Raw genomic sequence first — 17360 nt, forward strand, 5'->3', positions numbered from 1 at the left:
GAGAGGAAAACCAGGAAAAACTTCTACGGTTGTCTGATAGCAAGAGGACTGTAACTCACGAAATCTGTAATCTCACGTGGATTCGTGAGGAGTGGATCTCACGAATCCACTGTAACTCTACCACTGAGAATGTTTAACGTCAGCACAGTGGTCTGTGCAAGCCGGATGTAGAATTTGTATCAACCAACTATCCCTGGGATTCGAAAAAGGTTCATCTCATTGGAAGGTAAGCACTCTATCCCCTGAGCCCTCAATGTTGCCTCAATTCCTGGTTGTGCCACCCTGGCTTTAAAAATCTTTAGCCGCTTACTTCTGGGTTAGAGTAACTAATACTTGGATTTCAATCGTTCAATAATTATGGTTAATGCATTAGCAGTTATCTGTATAATGAAGTTTACAGATTCACTCACAAGGCGCAGCTCGGCCCGGCTCTCGAATGCTTGAGTTTAACACGTATGCTACATATGTAGTTACGGAATTCCATTTCGGCAGTAAATGAGTTATCTTCATAAAGCGTAAAAAATATCTTCCTACCACTAAAGTATCCATATGTCATGTATTCATGTGTCTTCTTGTCTCTACCGGAATTTTCGCAGCATGTAAAGGCATATGTCACTCAAATTTGTTGAATCAATAATCCTCCTTCAAGATATCATCTATATTATCGTCTTTTTGAAACCTGATTACTCTATATTTTATTTAAATATATTATTTTGCATTCATATCTTGTTTTTATTATTGTAACTGTAGCATCTAAATATGCTGTCATTTCTTTATTAGGTTAAAAACATTTTCACCCAAATACAACAGCTCCGCATAATGCTACAGAATAAATAATATTCTGCAAAATCGTTCGGAAATGGCATCCATTTCCGAAAGTGATTTCATACATGAAACCTCAGTGGACTGTGGCGTCTGAAAAGAACAAGAAAAGTTGAGGCTGTGTAATTTGATCAGGAAGAAGCATAACATATATTGATGACTTCTGAGACGTAACTCATGTGAATTTGTATACCTAGTTAATCTTTAATTATCTTAGGTTGTTCTCTAACAGTTGCACAAATTATACTCATATATATATATATATATATATATATATATATATATATATATGTANATATATATATAATATTTGTTTTTGGTGTATATACATAACATAAGCTAAAAAACGAATGAAATAATATAAATTATGGTTTAGTTTGAATTAAAAACAGCGTAGACAATGTTTATTAGGGAAACATATTTCTTTAATAAAGATGATAGTTATTTTATTTTAATTTGAAAAGCGTCATGTGAAGTACTAATATCATCTTTTATGATTGTTCTTTTTATAATTTGTTCGATATTTTGTAATTAGAAATATTATATTTTCTTTTAAAAATGCCATTTCTATTTCTTTGGTATACATCTATAGAATTTTGTCGCAGTACTTCAGTTGCTTCAGAGCTGAGTTGAAATTATAATTACTAGAAGAATTTAATTTCATGAATATTACTTCAGTTTTTCATTATTCTCATTTTAATGTTCATTGAAAAACAATAATTTTTACTATTTCTGAAGGAACAGTAAAATACGTTTTCAATATTAGTTAATTTATCTATAATTAGAACTTCATTTTAAGTTGGTTATGAAACAAAATAATTAATGCTGAATATTAAACCAATTTCATTTTTTGTAACAATTATAAATACCTGATGATCAAGATATTTTGTACAAATACAAACATATTAAAATAAATTACCTATTATAGTTTCATGCAATTTAACTATGATTTTACGCCAAAATCATGTCTTGACAATACAAAAGGTTTTATTAGTTAAGTTTGCAATCTAAATGTCATAGAGAGAAATGGTTTAACGTATGAAAAAGCAAATAAATCTTAGCAATAAATTAATTTAAGCATGAAATTTAAAATCTTTGTAATAAATTTTTTAATTGCATCTTAAAATATTTTAAGGCAATTTGCAACACTGATTAGAGTGGAAAATAAATAGGCCTAATGCAACCATTATGTACTCTTACTTACTTTACTTTATACTAGCTGTACTTTATACTAGCTGAATATTCACTCTTTATGTATGTGGCGAAAAAAAATTAAATGATCAATAAATCAATATTAATCAAAATTATGAAATCATGTACTAAACTGAAAGACATATAACGATACAATTAATTTAGCTAAGAAAATTCCGTTTTTACTTTATTTATTTCTTTCCCTTCCCGGTAGCTTTAAGTTATCCTAGTTATCAAATTAAGCAAAACATACTTTCAGAAGTCCATTCCTTCAAAATAAAGATAGTTTTATTCAGTATCATTTGGCAGAAAACTAATTCTTAAGGTCAATTTTTGATAGTCAAAATCATAATATCATAGCATAATCAACATCATATCATAATCAACAATTGTTTCAGGTAATTATTCCTTTCCCGGTGACTTTATATTATCAAATTAATCAAATCATGCATTTAAAGGGTCATTACTTCAAAATAAAGATAATTATATTCAGCATTATTTGGCCTATAGTCAAAAATTATCCTTAATCAACAATGTTCTCAGATACCTAACCCTTACGTATGCCTTTCCCAGTGGTTTAGTTAAGGAACCTACGATTCTAGAATTGTCAATACGTATTAAAGAAAAGCTCTCTGCTGGATTTTAAATAGTCATCTCTTCTCCATATTAATGTGGCCATCTCTCCTAATGTTGATGATGAGATAGCTTGTACTAAATCAAAATCTCTGTATCAAAGGTGTTTGGAGAACCAGAAATTTGAGTTCTTAACTCTTTCATGTTTGATGATTTATCCATAATTGATGTGTTAGATGAGGCAATGAGGTATCCATCGAATATTTAACCTCACTCCACTGTAACACTCCTCAGCTTTTTCCTTTAGGAACAAAGATTGGACTATATACGTGCTTTTAAAGTCTAGCTAGTTGGTCAAAAATATAACCTATGTATAAAAAAAAGTGTATTAATTAATTCTCGAAAAATATTTGATTCTCAATTTCATTAAAAATTTTGCATACATTTTGCTGTCTCGAAAAGCAGTGTTTTGTTCAATTTAAACTGCTTCCTGTGAAATAGCATCTGCTGCTAATATGTATTTAAAAAATATTGGATAAATTTAAATAGGAAATCTCTCTTCTCCTTTCATATAACCTGAACTTACCCTTTATCACTCTGTTTATAAAGCTTTCATTTTCTGAAAGGAATTAAAGTCATTCAATTAATCAAATTTTATTAATGTATTTCTTATAAAAATAAGAATACTTCAAAAATAGTTTTGAGAGAAATATATATATATATGTAGAAAAATCAAACCTAATTTTACGCTTTAATGATTCAAAAAGATAAAAAATTATCTTTTCTCTTCTCAAGAAACTAAAATGAATTATGATTCGTAAGTCCTGTGCACGTGCTAGTAAAGTTAATAAGTGGAATAAAATATTTTTTTCCTTGAACTGCTTTTCAAGCTGCTGAAATTGCACTTGATTTTTACCCAAAATTATTTTTATTTTTTATAAAAAAGAATACTTTTCTTTTTGTTTTCAAATACGTATTATATTTGTTTATAAATTTTGTTCTTATGCAGTCAATTTACTATACAGTCATTTTAAGTTTTTTTAGAGCATAAATTTATTTAGCAATGTAAAACTGCTAAAAGTTACATAGAAAGAATTAGAGAAAAATATCCATAATGAGAAATATTTTTCATATACCAATCCTTAATTTTTTACTATAGAAACTCTGTCTACGATGGACACTATATGCGTTGTCATTCTCTCTGAGGAGGAACATTTTGAAGATCTTGCGAACTTTGTAATAAAATAACGCAAATTTGATTTGTATTAAGCGGGATCTGCCTAACATAGGAACAAAACTTTAAAAATGACTATTAGAAACGTAGAAATCTTCCTCAGACTGAATCGTTTTCCTGATATAAGCAATGATCCTAAATTCTTTGTTATGTGAATACCCGTTCTTTTTAAAGTAAATGAATAAAGTAAATGAATAAAGTAAATGAATAAAGTAAGTGAATAAAGTAAAGGAAAAAACAATAAATGAATATAAATGAATACAGTAAGAAAATTGAATGCTATATCGATATTTATCAACAGTACAAATAATGCACAAAACTGAAAGACATATTGTTGTTCTTTTATTGACACTTGGACAAGCAAATCTAACCAGCCATTGGTCTCTTGTGATTTAATTAAGGAAGGTGCGACTTTCGATCGGCAGGAAAGCACCAGGAGGGTAAAAGTACGTTTTAGTTCAAAACCCAACGGTTAGAGGGCAGCACCAATGATTCGCGAAGTCACTTCCTCAATTTAGGCAAAGATTTGAAAGAAAACTATCGGCGTACCACTGTCCATGGAATGGCATATACCAGAGGTGGGGAGCCTTTATACCATTAGAGGCCACATTTAAATTAGGCAGCAATAAGAGAGGCCGCATAAGCTGATTGACCTAAGAAAGTGACTTTTGTGAAATTATTATAGTTTTTCTTTAGATATAACAATTTATTGCATTATATAGAAAAAATAAAATATAATACTGCAAAATTTTAAATATAATATACATATAAAATAATATTAAAGTATTATAAAAACATACAATAAAAAATATTTTTTTATTCACTAAGTTATTGACTTATTTGGCTTTGTTTTTTGTTTGATAGTAATTGTATATTTGGATCAAGATTCGTAACACACAGCTTGAATTGATCCTCTAAATGTGCATCTGTAATTTGCGTTCTTAGATTTGTTTTTATTTTTGACATGAGAGAAAATGTTGTCTCGCAACAGTAGGTACTTCCGAAGCAGGAAAGTAAACGGCGAGCATGTTCTCGAAGGCATGGATATTCAACAGCATTTTTCCAGATTTCTATGGGATCCTTTTTAGCGTTAAAAAGGGATTTGATGATACTATCTTCCCCTAAATCAATTAACTCCATTTGTAGTTCTGCAGGAGCCTCGGATATATCTATTAAATGTGGTTCAAATGCCAGTTTCATAGCAGGAGTGTGCTCGTCAAAATCAGAAAATCTTTTAGTATACTCTTCTATTAAACAATCCAAGACACCTACATATTCATCGAATATTTTATTTTCACAGTTCTGCTCATTTAACATTTTAGCTAGCTCCGGGAAGTGTTGTGCAGATATTTCCGATCGACAAAGCAATGTTTTGAAAAATGATAATTTTTTTCTAAACGCTTGGATCTTTTGCCACATTTCATAAATATACCTCGTTTCACCTTGCAGGCAAATATTTAAATTGTTTTGTTTTGTCATCATATCAGACAAAAATGCAAGGTTTCTGAGAAATACTTCATCTGATAGATCACATTGTTTTCCTTGTTCTTGATAAAAGTTTAAAATTTGTCGTCGTAAAGACAAAACTTTTATCAAAACCTGACCTGTTGATAGCCAGCGAACCTTGCAGTAGTATGGTAGGTCAACACTATACGTTTCCTCATCTAAAGAGAGCATCTGCCGAAATTCACGATGACGCATTGCATTTACGCGAATATAGTTGACAATGGCAATGGTTCTATCCAGAGTGTCTTGCAAAATGGTAGATTTTGCGCAAAGATTTTGCTAATGCAAAATGCAGTGAAATGATATCAATTTTTTCAAGTTTAAGTTTTCCTTTTTTAACAAAGCAACGAATCCTTCTTTTTTGCCTCTCATGGAAGGTGCGCCATCGGTGCAGACACTGACTAAATTACTGACATTCAATTGTAATTTATTACATACTTCTTTGAAGTTTTCGAAAATATCGGCTCCGCGAGTTCTTCCAGTTAGTGTACCCAACGCAAGTAGTTCTTCGTAACATTGAAAATCTTTAGTTATAGCACGAATAAAATATAAAACTTGTGCCGAATCTGTTTTATCAGTGCTTTCATCTAAAGCAATTGAAAAATAAACATCTTCATTTTGTATAATTGTATGAAGTTGCTCTGTTACATTTTGCGCTAATTCGTGCTGTCGATCTGTTACAGTTCTTCTTGAAAGAGGTAATTGTTTGTATTTGTCGACATTTCTTGGATCTAACATACTCACTGCTTCAACAATACATTCTTTAATTATTTCAATGTCACTAAATGGTTTGCCCCTTTTTCCAAGTATATGTGCTATTTTATACGTAACAGCAACTGCAGCGGAATTTTGATTTACAAAGGCACTAAAAGATGCCTGCTGATGATGCTTCTCATTTTTCAACTTTTGAAGTGCAGCTTTTCGTGATTCACCTTCTAAAGCGAAATATTTATGTTCTTTATGAGTCAAATAGTGTTTATTTGCATTCGCTTTTTTTAAAGTATTTAAAACTGTATTGCACAACAAACACAACATTTTATCTTTCTCAGCAGTAAAGAAAAAATCTAACTCCCATTCTACATTAAATGTTCTGTTTTAATCACCTAATTTTCTTCTCTTACTATTTGACATGATGGATAAAAAAACTAATATTAAATAATATCTTTAACAACTGTTATAAGCCGTGTAACTGTTATAAGCACGCACTGTTAACTACAGTTTGCTGAAGATCGCAACATGGAAGTGTTGAGAGATGCGAGTCAGAGAAGCCAAAGCAAGGTGTGACACCCAAATGGGAGATCTGAAACCAACAAATTTTGTAAATAGTATTTTGTAATTTTAATTTATTTTCAAATACATATTACATAGAACATTATTCGTTTCTTTTAGATATGCAAATTACATAAACATTGTGGAATTTTCAGTAAAGGAATTTGTGGAATTTTCAGTCTTTGGCGGGATTTTTCGCGCAACTGTCATGGCGTTGATGTACAATAGTTGTTTTTTGAAACGAACTCTACCATTTTGTACTAGGTGGCAAAGGGCCACACAAGAACCTCGCGGAGGCCGCAGGTTCCCCACCTATGGCATATACTGACATAATAGTTAAAGCTCAAATGATTCCTATTTTTTATTTGTTATTCTTTGGTTTTTTTCGTGGTGGTTTTAAGTTTTTAGATTAAGTGAAATTTGCTTTCAAAGTTTATCTTATTATCAATAATATTAATTTGGCATAATGCTATTTCTTGTGGTCAACTCATAGTAGTTATGTACAATTTTCTTCAATCAATAAACTTTTTTTTTAGTCTATTTCCGTATTAAGGCCGCATATTTTTTAGGTAAACTTTGCACCAATAATAAGTAATTTTATTAATTTATTTGGTACCTATTACGCCAATATCAGAAGTGGCTTTTACCAAAATTAATTAAGCTCCGTTGATGTTAATTATAATATAGCTATTTTTTAACTGTTATTGGAAGCGAGAAAGAAATTTCCTTTTATTAATTTTGTTTTTCGGAACATACTTGTCATTATTTTTAATTTAATTGCCGTATGTTTTATCATAATTAGTTTCTCCATATCGAAAATAGTATCCGCTGCTGACTCTAATGTTAAGCTTAAATTTACATTTTGTTTTCTGCACAAAAACTATTAAGTACGAAACATGAAACTACGAAGATGCTTAAAAAATCATTCTGGGATTGCAATGGAATAAAATAATTTAACATTCGATAATTTGTTCGACAATTATTAACTGTTTAACTTTTATGAACCGTTTAATGGAGAACTGGATAAAACGAAAATTTTGCCTGGCACCGATGATTTTATCTTAGAAAGAAATTAATTTACTTAAAGTATATGCATAACAATATTCTTTATGAAACTAGCAAACACTTATTTATTTTCCGATGCACCAAATAACCAAATGCAACATTTAACTGAAATCAAACTCAATCCTTCAGAGTAACAAAATCTACTGTCTTCAAGCCTGTCTGATAGTTAGTGATCCGTTAAACCATGTCCCTGACCCCCTTGACTAAAACCATGCCCCCAATCCTTTAACGGGGGCAGAAGCTTAAGTTGTGTCCCATTTGTCGAATGGTTAGAAAGCTCCGACAGATTACTAGCTGGATTAGAAGGCCTAATAACCCGACGGGCTTGCTAAGGAAAGATAAGGACTTGGGACTGACATTCTTCAGTCGATGGAAAGGAATTCCTGATAAGAAAGAGGCTTTTCGGGTTCCAACCTCGTGCTTAAACTGGTAAATAGGAAATGTCGATCTTTCAGCCATTTTCTTTAAGGAATGTGGGGAAGTGAATGATTAGATGCCTTAAGGAGTTCTTTTTTTTGTGGATAGGGACGTTGATGGGAATATTTCTTATCCAACGGAATGGTATCGTATTTTTCTGAAAACAAATGACTTCATTTTGGAATAGGACAAAGATATATTATCACCATGATAAATGTTTTTGTATTTATTTTTTTTTAAAATTATATATTTCTTCAAGATATTTATCAAACAAAAGGTAAAATTAATTATTAATCAGTTGTATTTAATTGTATTGCATTTAATTGTATTGTATTCCATTATACTGTATTGCATTGTACTGTGCTGTATTGTGTGAGATTGCTTTGCATCACATTACAGAATACTGTATTGCACTGCAATAACACAGCATTATTATTGCTATTTTCTTAAAAGTTTTCAAAATTATTTTTGAGAGAAATTCTGTGGCAACTACCCCACAAAAATTTCAATTCACAATTGAATCATAACTTTGTTCAAATTTACTTCCATCACATCCAATTAAACTTTATTTTTTTTATTTTAATCTAATTCAGTGCGTTATTAATTAAAATCAGAAAAATAATTTTTTGTTGTTTCTAATTTAAATTAATTGTTCACAAATACAATATCAGGTTCAAAGTAAAAGACGACATTTAAATCATTTCTAATTTTTTCATGAAAGTTTAGCATGCAAATTGATAAACATATTATATTAATTCTATAATTTGGTCGAAAACTGGTTTTAAAAATATGTTAAATTGAAACTATCTGTATGTGTATAAATCATGCAGAATACCGTTTACGTCTTAACGTCCAGATTAAAGATTTTACTCCACAGAAGACTTTACAGCATAACTCAATATATAAAAATTGACAGTTTGCCTGGATGTATATTCACTTATAACTGGAAAACAGTAGTACCGGATTAAATATTCTTCGGATTGAGCATTCTTCAGCAGTTGCAAATTTTCTTGGGCTGGCTTGTGAACGTTATGTGGTTCAGACAAATAATCGAAAATACAAAATTTCAGTGATGAAAACTATTGCTATAGATAAAAACTTAAGCTGTCATGTAGACAGTATTCTTATAAAATATTTGAAAAAATAGACGCAGATGAAACCATTAGAAGAAAAATTAAATATCCTGTACGCTAGCTGAACTCAGAGCTTAAGCGTGGAAATAAAGCGTGTTAGAAGCAAATATGCAAACGAACAATGTAAAAATTCATCCTAGGTTGGCTCAGTTATTACACAAAAAATTCTAAATCATGTCTAAATATAGCCTAGTTCAATTCAATATATTCTAATAGGTTTCTAGTCGGTATCTTTATTTATCTTTTATATTAATAAAGTAAAACTAATTTAAGAAAAAAAGTACTTTATATTTTTATCGAAAACAAATTTTCCAGATTCTTATCAATATCTAGTCACAACGTGCTCCTGAATGCTAATGAAATTCTTAAAAGTAATTGAAAAATAACTCTACAAGTTACATTATTTCATTTTTGGAAGCTATTTCCTTTTAAAGGAAATGAAAAATTCAGGAGGGTAAAGTTGAACGGAGTCTTTTATAAACAGCTTTCTTCAAAAGCTTCTCTTTTATGTCGTCTGAAAGAGCAAAAGGAGAACTGTTACCACTGCAATATCAAAATTTTGTAAAAAAGATTTCCGTATTAATCTCGTATTACTTTTTAAAAATTGAGCTGTCTTTCTCTATGTCACTTCCCGATGGCTTTTCTTTGTATTTCGCCGAGATTTCCTTTTTCCTTTTCTTTCAGTATTGTGAAGTTTTCATAAAAGATATCCTTCTTTCTACTGAACATCACTCAGCTTCTTTGAAATGATTTTGATTTCATATTAATATTTGACAAAAAGCATAAAATAGAAATAACAAAGACATTCAATGGTTGTAAAATAAAAATAAGTATTTTTCATTTACTTTTAATAATGCTCATTTTAAGGTATTTACCCAAATAAATCTAAAATTTGTTAGGAAAGAATATTATGTTTATTGAAGTCGTGATCATGTTGATGACTCGATTTACAGTCAAATATTGATATTTTTAAATCCCTATATGCTTAAAGAAATTGAAATGTAAGAAGTATTTTAATACTCAAAACATTTTGGGGAGATTTTCATTTAAGAAAGTATTATTTCGTCCAAAAAAGTACTTAACAATATTAAAGTGCTCGAACGAATTTAAGCAACATGATACGCCAACCAATTACCATGTTTGTACTAAATAGATTCATAAGAAATCGAGTAATCTTGCACGCGTAGTCAGCAAATTTGAATTGAGAAAAGCTGCTTACAGTTTGCAGATGATCATTGTAGTTTCGAAAATGGATGTGTTACTTTCTGTATTTAGTGCGTAGGTTTGAGTATCTTTGTTGTAATTTTAGAAGCTCTTTGAGGAACATATTGCATTCAGAATAAAACTTCTCATAACAAAGGAAGCCATAACATATACTTTTTGTAAAATATTGAAAATTTTGTTGACTGAACTTTTCAGGCTCCTTATAAGAATTCAATACTTTTATTAATATTTTTTTATTATTTTACTCTTAACTTAATATAAGTAAACTTTCTTTCAACTTAATTTTATTTTTAGAATTATGTTTATTTTTTTAGCTTTAACTTAAATTTTAATAAAAAAAAATAAAATAAGCAAACTACTTAATAAATACTATAGCAAAACATTTTTTTAATAAGTCTTAGGAAAGGGAACATGGATTGAATTTGATTTTACTAAATATAAAAAACAGAAGTAATGTATTTTAAAAACTTCAAACACCATATTTCAAATTCTGATATTTTTGTTTATTTGTTTCTTCTGTTATTTGATTACTAGCCAAAGCAAATATTAATAAAAATTAAATAGATATTTCAAATATAAATTTAATATTGACTCACAAAAGTATTATTATTCCTAACTGTTATTTATTTTTGGATCTTCTTAACAAAATCTCTTTTGAAAGGAGAAATATTGGAATTCCACTGATTTTCCCGATTGGGTAAAGTTTACTGAGGATTATTCCATTTTTCCCTAGATGAGAGTTATTTGCTCAATACCCTTTATATAATCCTCTTTATTTTAGTATTTTAAGCCAGCTTAGAGATTTAAGACTTTACTCAGCTCAGAATATGTTTCGTACCTAATATTATGCCTTTTGTTTTTAGCATTTACTGAAGTATTTTAGGATCAATTTGATTGGAAATGGTTTAATACATTTTTTGGGGGGATTTTATTCTAAAAATTCAATAGGTAAAACAAAACATTGTTTAAAAATTAGCAGCATAATTTCATATTGTAAGTAAAGATTAATAAAAAGTAGTTATTAAAATCATTTATAAATATTGAGTTTTTAGTTTTAATTGCCCCTCCCGATTGCTTTATTCATGATTTAATTTGGAAAAGATACTTTACATGCTTTTCTTAACACTTTAAAAAAGGTTATTTGATGACGCACCTTTTTCATTTATTTTAATTTTATTATCCTCCCGTTTATTAGTGCTAATTTAGTGCTAATTTTAATGCAACAATATCCATCTCTGTATAAATTTTTCAAAAAAAAAAAAAAAAAAAAAAAAAAAAAAAAAAAAAAAAAAAAACTCAATTTAGAAGACAATGAAATCCCGAGTAAAATATTCAGAAATGTAAGAGCAAAATTTTTGCATCTCTAAAATAGTTCATTTCATGCTTTATTCGTGTTTTGTATGATTTTTTAGAACACTTATTTATGCAAAGTGCATTGTTAGAAATAAAATATTTAATTTTATTACCATTGATTATAGATCTATTCAAGTAATAGATTTAATACAACGAAATTTTAGTGATGCATTTTTTTTATTCTGAATAAAATTCGAAAAACAGATAAAAAACCTAATTTAAATACCGGTGTATATACTCAAGTTTATACTTTTTAAGTATACATTATAATGAGACAAATAATGAGAAACTTCTTATGAATAATGAGAAAAAAATGAAAAATAATGAGATTCTGAAATATGAGAAAATATAATGACTAGAATCGTCTTATTTAAAACGATAACGCCTTATTTATGTTCCGAATAACGAAAATTGCAAATATACGCTATGCCTACCTAATGTTTTAATCCATTTCTTATTGGTGTCTTTAATGCATGGAGTGTTTGCTTACTCAATGAAATATTGGCTGAGGACAGAGCTCAATCTTTGTTAACACTTAGATTGCAGATTCTAAACAAATATGGAATTATTTTTTTAATCATAACACGAAACTAAAATAACGGTATTATAGTAATAATACAACATGCTGATTAGTTTCATTTTCGCAACCATAAATTATGTCCTATTATGTTAAAATACAAAATGATAAAATGGATACAATTTTTAATAAATCTCATTAATATAACCTTAAATAAAATTTTAAAAATAGTTATTTCACTTTTTAATAAAAATCGATCCAAATTAGATATTGGAATTTACAGTAAATACCAAATTAAAAAGATCAATCGATTTCCGATTTTATGAAAGGGGAATATGCTTTTTTCGCTAAATTAAAGAATCAAATTTTTTATTCAAAAACTTTGAACTCCTTTTGTTTGGCATAAATAAAACAAGTAAGTTTCAAACAAAATCCCAGTGATCTGTCAGTTATATTGACAAGTAGGGAAAAAAATACTTAAGTTCCTTTTTCTGTCCAAAACAACGCGCAGTTTTTCAGAGATGGATAAACCAGCTACCTTTCTTTGCAAAAATAAATTGAAAACTTCAGAAGAGAATGTTACCACACTCATTGATGGATTCTTTCTCCTCCAGCTGAAAACTTACTTCAAAACTGATTTATTTTTGTTAACTTCATTATTTGAGGTCGGGTAACTGAATAAGGTTTACTACGAAAACGCAAAATACTTGTTTTTTTGCAAAACTACCATAGGTTGCTTTTTATGCTAGTAATGATTTAAATATAAAAATATTTTCTTACATAGATCTTAACATTTAAGGTATTTTTCTCGGCATTATTCTAGGTATTTCAAAGCTCCAACATTTTTTCACTCTTAATAAAATATTGTTTTTTTTTTCTTCTTGATTTCATAAGAACTATATTTTAATCATAAACAAAAATATTCTGAAGGTTTTAAATATATTTTTATATCATAACCACGCTCACTGATTAATAAACATTATTTCAATAAAGATTATTTTCAGAAAGGTGCACCTTAGTAACTGAAAATCTAAAAATTGAAACTTCCGTTTGTGTATTTAATCACTATTTGAGGAACGTATTTTAGGAATTCTCATATTTTGTTTGTTTTAAAAATTTGCATTTTTTTTTATGTTTCCAAGGTCACTAAGATTGAAAATTTATGTCTATTGTAAAAGAACAATTCCTTTTTTTAAATTACATTTTTGTAGTTTGAATTAAGTCTTGCTTGATATTAAAGGAAATACACAGGGAAAAATTTAAATTAATGTCAAAAAGGTCAAATTAAGGAAAAAATACCGGAATTCAGAGTGCCGGTATTTTTTAGTGTAAAATCAATTGTTATTGGAACATGAACAAAGTTTTTGATATACCTAAATTTTTACAGTAATAATTATCATTATGAAGCAGAATCACTCAAATTAAAGAAATATTACTCAAAAAATTACGGTTGAAAATTTTACGGTGAAAATGGATTTTACGGTAAAATGGATTTTACGAACGATGCACTCAGAGTGCTGGTAATTTATACCGTAATTTGGGCCAGAATTTTGTACAGAGTAATTCATTTTCATTTACCACGAAACCATCTAAAATCAGCATTTTAATTCACTATTGAATAAATAATAATGATAAATAATATAGAAAATGGACCGTTCTGGATAACTTTTAATTCAATCATTGGATTTTCAAGTTCTTAATTTCGGCAGAAGAGATTTTGAGTTATAAAATCAGATAGAAAAACGCACTTTCTCTACGATACGTGGAACGATATGTGGTGAAATACGCAAAAATGTAAAATTTGCATTGATGGGTCTAAACTTTGGCTCGATCTCTTGACCAAAGATTCCGGCTACTACATATATTTTGGAGGTTTCAAATCCAAATCCGCCGAAAAAAAAGGTTTATTCATACAGAGAAAGTGCGTGTTTGTTTTCGTAACTTAAAATATCGTCTGCACTAATTTGAGATCACTCTTTCACACCATTAAGATTGAGTCTCAAAACGCGAAGAGCCAATAATTAAATCAAAGATATTGAGACTGTTTTTTTTTACGTACTATACATTCATAATAATTTTTTATATAGTAGTTGCAATTCAAATTACGAAGTATGTTGGCCATCTTAAAAAAGCAAAGCATTCCATCATCGGCCCAATATATGTGATTTATTTTATTTTATCGTTTTCTATGCCCTTTGAATTTTTATAAGTATATGATCAAAAGTTAAATAAATAAATAAATAAAAACTCGATCTTCTAATATCTTAGAAAAAAAACTTAAAATAACTTTCAGAAAAAATTTGACTTGTATCTTTGAAATGAATGAAAAATAAAAGAATGCCGATAAAAGAATGCCGAATACAAAAAAATAATAATGGTAACTATCACCAGAGTAGTTAAAATAATGATCTCATATGCAAATCCTTGCTCGAATGACAAACACCAGTGATTAGCTTCAAAAGAATCAAATAATTACTTTTCTTGAATGCTAATTAGATTGTTAAATAAATCTTACCGAATCTACCATATAATTATGTATGCTTCTCTTCTCTTTCTGTTCAGTTGAAATTGACTTATTATAAAATCATTGAAAAATCTATTCCTCTTGTGGATTATGTTTTAAAAAATAGCTTATAAGCCTCGTTTAAAATATGGTTACATTAGATTAATGAAGTTATAGTTTAAATACATAAAAAAAGAAGGAAATTTTAATTATTTTGTTAATTATTTATTAATTTTAATTATTTAAATTAGATATCAAATGCAAAATGATAATTATTACGTGCAGTTATATGCAAAGTATTTATAATTTTAACTGTAAACCATCATTAAAATTAACTGTGACAGCAGAGAATATCTTTAAATCCATTAATGTGAACATTTTTTTAAAAATAGAACAATATTACTTAGGGACAATAATTCCAAAATGATTAAATTAATGTAAATAATAACTAAAAATTAAATATAAAAACAATTTGTTTATAGATAGTGATGAATTATATTTTATTAAAATAGATTTCTATTAACATTTTTATTCAGGCAATAAGTTTCATAATATGTAATGTAACAAAATACTTTTCAATTAAAACAAATTATCAATTTACTTAATTATTCTAACATTCCTTAGTTGTTCAAGGGTTTAATGAAAAATATAATAACACTATAACTTTTAAATTTAAAACCTTAATAAAGTTATAAAAATTAGTGAAAAGTATGTAAGAATACTTAATTTGGCGTTCACTTGCAATTAAAGTAATCATCCACATAGTTTTCGGAGTTTTTTATTACCAAATTGGGAAAATAATGACACCACAGTTATAGCAGTGAAGTGATGAATAATTTATTATTGCATCTCAAACAATAAAAAATAAAATTTTTCAATCAATGAATTTTGTTAACGGTTTTAAATTTTTTATTAAGAGTAAAAACAAACCATCCCATTTATTTCGAAGTTATAACTAAATTTTGAAATAAAACGAAATATAGTAGTTGATCTAATTTTTTGGAGATTTTTTTTCTTCAAACATTGCATTCTCGCATTATAACAGTTTGGTAAATCGAATTCCTTCTGAACCTTAGATAGCAAAAACGCAGTTACTAAACAAACCAACACAACGAATTCCAAAGAATCCCGTCAAATATAAATAGCATTCTGTCAACATTTAATGAACCGTAAAAGTAATTTTGTTGAAAAACTACCTTTCTCTGCCCAAGGATTGCATACTAAAAGTGGAAACAATACAACTCGTGGATGGCTCACTTCAATTTTTGACTTGAGAGAGCTTACGGCAGCAAAACGCTAACACATGAAATATAGAAAAGGATAGCCAAAAAAGCGAACGGGAAAAATCAAGATGAGAATATTTTCCAGAGGAAAAGAATATTTCCTTTTTCTAGACTTTTCTATAACATAGAGCTACTGTCGTGATTGAATGCAATACATTCACTCAATGCTTCGTGCTTCGAGTTCTGAAGAAGACATTCTTTTGCTTTTCCTGCTTCTCTGCCTTTCCAATGGAATGTACTTTAGGCCGAGTGATAAAAACAGGAGCACGTGGTGGGATTGCTAGTATATTTTTAGGGAGAGCATATTGGTTAACCGCAAGTTTTTTTGCTATTTTATTTTCTGGTTTGTTACTTCAGATGTAATAGCTCGGTTCGATTTATGCGTTACAACCGTGCTTTTGCTTCATAAGGAAGAATCGTTATTTGCTCTATTCTGGAAATAGCCGTTCTGTGTGCATTTATTTCTTTCATTCCAACACTAACGTTTTATTACTTTTAGCTTGATGCCTAGTTCAATTTTTTTTTTGAATTCTGCAAAGAAATGCACATATAAATTCAAATTATTACGTTTTTGCAAATTTAGTAACAAATAAAGTGGTGTCGATATTTTCCAAGTAAAGCAATGGTTGATATTCCAATTTTACAGGTTTGTAAATTTTTGAAAAACTACGTTTTTTATGTTATGATAAATACTTTTGTGAAAAATATGGTTGTATGAACATATAAAGTTATGTAGTTATTATTCGGGAAAATTAGTGATCGATATTTCATCTTCAAGAGATCAGTGAAGGATTGAACTTAACTACGTTTCGTGCTTTTATAAATACTTTTGTAATTAATATGGTTTTTTGAATATATAACAGTTGTAAGAATGATAAAGGACATACTTTAGACAAACTGACAAAAATGGGATCACGTGGTGGGATTGCTATCATATTTTTAAGGAAAACAATTATTGAATAACAGCAAGTTTTTTTTTTTACTATTTTATTTTCTGGTTTGTTACTTCAGATGTAATAGCACGATTTGATTTACGCTTTACAGAATAGTTATTTGTTCAATTCTGGAAATAGTCGTTTAACTGGATTTCTTTCCTTCATTCCAACGCTAATGATTTAATATTATTCGCTTTATTCATATAGAAACTCAAACTATTATATTTTTGCGAATTTAGTAACATATGAAGGTGTGTCGGTATTTTCCTATAACAATTTATAGTCGATATTCCGCCAACAAGCAAGTCGTGAATTTTTGAATTTAACGACGTTTC

The 17360-nt window shown here is 28.6% G+C and overlaps 2 protein-coding genes across 2 annotated transcripts; both read right to left on the minus strand.

Annotated features, from left to right (window-relative positions):
- Nucleotides 1–4648: 4648 nt before the first annotated feature.
- On the minus strand, nucleotides 4649–5521 carry LOC122269715 (general transcription factor II-I repeat domain-containing protein 2B-like). The gene has a single exon (XM_043044089.1). The coding sequence runs from the start codon at nucleotides 5519–5521 to the stop codon at nucleotides 4649–4651; it is 873 nt and encodes a 290-aa protein (XP_042900023.1).
- An 84-nt stretch (nucleotides 5522–5605) lies between these two features.
- LOC122269716 (protein FAM200C-like) lies at nucleotides 5606–6361 on the minus strand. The gene has a single exon (XM_043044098.1). It carries the CDS (start codon nucleotides 6359–6361, stop codon nucleotides 5606–5608), a length of 756 nt encoding a protein of 251 aa, XP_042900032.1.
- Between the last annotated feature and the right edge of the window lie 10999 nt (nucleotides 6362–17360).

The sequence above is a fragment of the Parasteatoda tepidariorum genome, chromosome 1 (assembly GCF_043381705.1).
Source record: "Parasteatoda tepidariorum isolate YZ-2023 chromosome 1, CAS_Ptep_4.0, whole genome shotgun sequence".
In the NCBI taxonomy this organism is placed as follows: domain Eukaryota; kingdom Metazoa; phylum Arthropoda; class Arachnida; order Araneae; family Theridiidae; genus Parasteatoda; species Parasteatoda tepidariorum.

What these genes read in the sequence shown, in the direction of transcription:
- LOC122269716 (XM_043044098.1), bottom strand. Translation starts at nt 6,361, where the DNA reads ATGTTGTGTTTGTTGTGCAATACAGTTTTAAATACTTTAAAAAAAGCG.
- LOC122269715 (XM_043044089.1), bottom strand. Translation starts at nt 5,521, where the DNA reads ATGCGTCATCGTGAATTTCGGCAGATGCTCTCTTTAGATGAGGAAACG.